The following is a 5,014-nucleotide window of genomic DNA, read 5'->3' as shown; positions in this document are numbered from 1 at the left end:
GCAAGAGAAGGGTTTCCCCTAATATGGAAAAATGAAATATCCCCAAAAGAAAACCCATCAACTCCACAATGCCAGTGTTAATTACACAGCATCAACCAATACAGTTCCGTTATGATGGTTGCGTTCTTCTTAGTCTAGTGATATTCAATACCAGATGAAATTGGCTACTTCTCTCATTCTAAATAGGGGATTATTGCTCCCCTCATCTCATGATTCAACATCAATCCAGTATATATCATTCCTACCGCGACAAGGTATCGTTACCTTCGCATGAACAAAATCAAAACAAAATCACGCATGTCATTGGTGCTACACATCCAGACGGTGTGAAAAAGGAAAAACGTTTTGACACGGGCTAAGATCAGCAAGTAAAATGTTATTTGCGAGAGCACATTCCGGCTCATTATACTCAAACACAAGGAGAAAACAGTGCCAAACACAAAATTGCTAGCTCTAAGTTACATAATTATTACAGGAACTCAAAAAAGGAAGAAGAAAAACGCCTACATTGGCACAGATACCAACACAAAAATCAACTTTGCCCTCCAAAGGAACTTTTCTAACAAAAAAAAAATCATAGCATCAACGGTTAATTGGAGTATGCATTCGATCAACAATCCTATTTACCGCATCACGGGACATCACCAATGTGTCGTGTAGCAGGATGCTGTATACATTAAGGCCCTGCAAAAACATATGATCATATTACAGTTATTGAACCGAATGACCCTCTTTAGAGAACGTAACAATGTGCCCAACAAAGCGTTACTACCAAGTGTTATAACTGATATCGTAGAATAAAGTGATCTTGCCAGATTTTCAGGCCATAAGCGATCAAACAACTTCCGAAATAGGAAACTACTTTACATGCCTAGAGCTGTGGAATGATGAACAAGGTGGTCTAGACATGAAAGTAGAATTATTTGTTCCATATACAACCTGATGGTTTTCCTAATCATCACTAGAAGTTATCATAAGAGAAAATATACAGACACTCCTTCCTGCAATATTGTCACTATTTCCATATCTCATAAGACCAAAAGTACCAACAATTGATCTTATATTAGTCCGTATCCTGCAATGATATGATATGAACCTATGATCACCAGACAATCTTGGAGCATGCCCTTCAGAAACAAGAATTAATCAGCTACATCAATAAAGTCGAAAGAGGACATGCCTAAAATACCAACAGACACGTATATCTAAATTTCGGGCAAGACAACCTGAATGACAATGTTCTTTCCCCACGGAGCATCCCAAAGAAAAAAAAAGTTGGATAGAATATGGGAGCTGATCTGAACGGGAACATTGACCTGCTCCCTCCAGAAATGGAGTGAGCAATGCCCACTAAGTAGCACTGCCACAACTTGCCTTCCATCTCCTTCCAATGGAAAAGCCCTCCATTTTCACTGCCTTCAATTGCCGTTACTCTCAACAATAGGAAAGAATATAGTCCCTCATATTCATTCCTCCACCTCCATTCTCATTAAAATTCATGCGTTCTCAGACCCAAACGCAGTGTAAGAAAACATTCTAGCATGCAATATCAAGCCTACCTAAATCAATTTCAACAATGCAAAATCTAAAACCAGAAGGTAAACTTACTATAGAGGGTAACACGTTGACATAGTGTAGATTCTGCGTAGCCAATTTCAGCTTCTCATTGATGGGACCACCATCCACAACCAGAATTTTCTTAGTGTTCTCCATTTGCTCGACATAGTTTACAATGTTCTTTGTCTTGTGCGTTGGGATCTCCACATCGTCAAATACCAGAAGCTGTGCAATTTTCAAGAGCCAGGAAATACTAGATCAAATATACAGCATAGATAGAAAAAAGAAAAGGAAGATTTCAATATAGAATGGGATCATTTTGAGGTACAGTGGTAATGAAGAGCAGTAAAGAGTTCAACATAACAAGTACCAAAGCAACAGGTTGCTGACTAGCAAGATGATAACAAAAATAATCGAATGATTGGGTCTATTTTGAATGTCTTTTGCATTTTCTTTTTCTTTAGTGTAAGAAGTTTAATTTTACTTAATGTCGAATAACTGAAAGTGCGAATCCTTTCAAAAGACACATATTGATATGTACGCCGTTTAGAATTTTTTCCTACTTTGCTAATATTAATTTTTTATTTTTATTTTCAATATCTTGAAGGGAAAGCAAAAGGTTCATATCCAATAAAAACAGACCCTAAATCTCAAGATACTGCTCCTCACAAAAGGGAGGAGGTCATAAGCACAAGGATAATGAAGTAGGCAAGGCACGGACTCTATGACATTACAAGCCAAGACAAACTTGACTACAGAATTATCATCATTGCTTATATGCCTTGAATTGAACCCCACAGGTATACCATATCAAACAATCGACAAATAGAAAATTGAAGAGCAGCGAGACAGATTCACCTTTCCTTCCCCTGCCCGTGCAGAGAGAGCTATCTTCAGCCCCAGGCGCCTAACCTTTTTATTGATCTTAATAGCATGGCTTCGTGGCTTTGGGCCATGCATTGTAGCACCACCTCTAAACTGTCATCCAAAAATTTGCTTGTCATATTTTACATACACCATCTCAGTAAATCAGACCTCTATAACAATAAGGCAAAACATAACCAAACCTGGGGCCCACGCCTAGAACCATGCCTTGCTCGACCAGTGCCCTTCTGTCGCCATGGTTTTTTGCCTGTTCCACTGACCTCACTAATTGTTTTAGTTGAATGCGTACCCTGTAGATCAACCCATCAACATAATAAAAATTCTCCACAGAAGCTTCTCACAGCAGTAAACGCATTCAGCATTCTAATACTCTGGGAAAATAAAATAACCTATTCAATGCGAAGATAGTAGTATATCAATGGTTTCTCATTCTTCTACAATATTTTAGATGCTTCTCAGAGCAGTAAATAAAATTCAAAGTGTTATTCAGTAGATCAAGCTATGCCATGAATTAATTTACAGCAAATACAGACACCAGATTTCAGAGTGTGTAAGATTGTTGTACAAAACCTGTTGTCGTTTTGCAAGCTGCCATCTCACAACACGATGAATAATATCTTTTCTAATAGGTACATCAAAAACATCTCCAGCTAAGACCATCAAGCCCTTATCTTCACCAAGAAAGTTCGTCACTGGAATTACAAGGTCCTGGTAAAGTCCTGAAAGAATATTTTATGAGTATAATACTACAGCGAATAAGCAGAATGCTGATATCTCCCCATTGAAAAGCAAATATAACGGATAAGCCACTATAGAATATCCTGCATTCACTTAACAATCATGAAAATCATTTTAATACATGAAATATTCAAGGAAATATCTTCTTGAGTCCTCTTATAACATTACTAGTTCTGCAAGACATTTCAAACCTCTGGACCAATTCATGCTTTCCCTTGTTTCCTAAGCAATTCATGGCTTATTTTTCTACATTTCAAGTTGCATTTCCAAGGGCTATCGACACATGTAAAAGATGGTCATTATAATCCTCTGTATCTTTTACAAGAAACACACTGTAAAGCACATTCCATCCATACCTATCTCACGATCAGGCACGATTGCTTCCTTCTTGGACAATAGGTCAGAAGGGAAGTCAGCTTCACCATTAGGAGTCAGTATTGAGGTTGACAGCCTTCGACGACCAACGAAAAAAGCATCGTCCTACATACGGTTACATAAAACACACCCCGATGTCAGGAGTTAAAGCTAAGGATGGGCTTATATCATGTTCATCAATCAACTGCTATGAACTCTAGACAGTAGAAAGTAAGACAACCCAAGTCTGCTTCTTCAATAGGAAGAGACCACTAGGTTATAGAGCAAAGCCGAGAGCACATTCAAAGACAAATAATAAAGAAATTGAAACATCCAAAATTATGATTTCACTCGCAATACACCATTGAAAGCATTTGATCGAGTAAAATCCGCGGAGCAACCACAGGCACAAAAAATTGCTCTTTTGCTATTCTTTTGCATTCACCACATGTAATTATAACACAGAAGTAGAACACGAACATACCCTTAATGATCGAGAAAACTCCGCAGTGGATAAGCTCTCTTGCGAAACGAGGCCGCGCAAATCTACCAAGAAAAATTACAAAACCATTAAACCCATCTCAACGAACGATCGAAATCAAGAATCCACGTAGTCAAACAGATAGGACAGCGAAAAGAACCATTCGCGGCCGAAACCGAGCCGACATGCCTCCACTGGCCCAACGGCCCGAGCGACCGCAACACCCTCCTGGAAATCGACAATGCCATGTCCCTAACTTCGTCGGGAACCGTCACCTCCTCCTCATCTGCCGCCAAACAGAACAAAGCAACGGCCGCCATAAGAACGAAACTTCCACCGCTTTCCCTGAATCATTTCCAGCATCGCACACGCTCGAATCGGCGAATACGTCCGGACGCATTCACCGGGAAACGGGAAAGCCGGCGGATCGATTCAGCTGAAACCCAACAGAGTTCAGGCTCGCGCAAAGCGAGAGAGGAGAGAGAGATTACCGGAAGCTCCGTGGGCGGCGGCCGGCGGCGATGGACTGACGGCTGAGCTGCAGGTGGGAGAGAGAGAGATAGGGAGAGAAACCCCAACCCAGCCAAGTTTCAAAAACCCTGCTTTGCTCAGATGGACTATTTTCACCTCTAAAAAGCCCATCAAAGGAACTATTATGGGCCGGGTCAGGCCGGTCTGGGTCGGGTCGAGTCGGACCGGAGTCGGTGTTGGGAGTATAAATCTTTGCTTATATTTACTTATTTTTTTTCGTATTCTCCTACGTAGGAAAATGAGACTTGACATTTTTACAGCTAATCTATCCGATTTAGACTGAGTGATGAAAAATGAAAAAGGAGATGTCTATTCAATTTCTTTTCGAAGAAGAAAGGAGTAAGGAAAAATAAAAGTTTATGTTATAACGAATCGTACTTAGAGATATTGATAGAACACAAATTGATTGACTGAGCAACAGCTCGCAGACCCCATAAAAAAAGAATGCTTGTTATTTGATCCGTATCT

The 5,014-nt window shown here is 39.9% G+C and overlaps 1 protein-coding gene across 1 annotated transcript; it reads right to left on the bottom strand.

Moving 5' to 3' along the window:
• Positions 1 to 359: 359 nt before the first annotated feature.
• Positions 360 to 4,615, bottom strand: LOC130134493 (uncharacterized). Its single transcript, XM_056304990.1, has 9 exons — positions 4,507 to 4,615; positions 4,176 to 4,301; positions 4,019 to 4,080; positions 3,537 to 3,660; positions 3,013 to 3,161; positions 2,625 to 2,732; positions 2,416 to 2,535; positions 1,609 to 1,782; positions 360 to 684 (listed from the first exon to the last, which is right to left on the bottom strand). Exons 2-9 carry the CDS (start codon positions 4,261 to 4,263, stop codon positions 583 to 585), a joined length of 927 nt encoding a protein of 308 aa, XP_056160965.1. The 5' UTR covers positions 4,264 to 4,301; positions 4,507 to 4,615; the 3' UTR covers positions 360 to 582.
• Between the last annotated feature and the right edge of the window lie 399 nt (positions 4,616 to 5,014).

Source organism: Syzygium oleosum, unplaced genomic scaffold (assembly GCF_021117445.2).
Source record: "Syzygium oleosum isolate NSW1041296 unplaced genomic scaffold, Sole_v2.1 Sole_v2.02, whole genome shotgun sequence".
NCBI classification, from domain to species: Eukaryota; Viridiplantae; Streptophyta; class Magnoliopsida; order Myrtales; family Myrtaceae; genus Syzygium; species Syzygium oleosum.
This window is presented reverse-complemented; position numbering and strand designations above follow the sequence as displayed.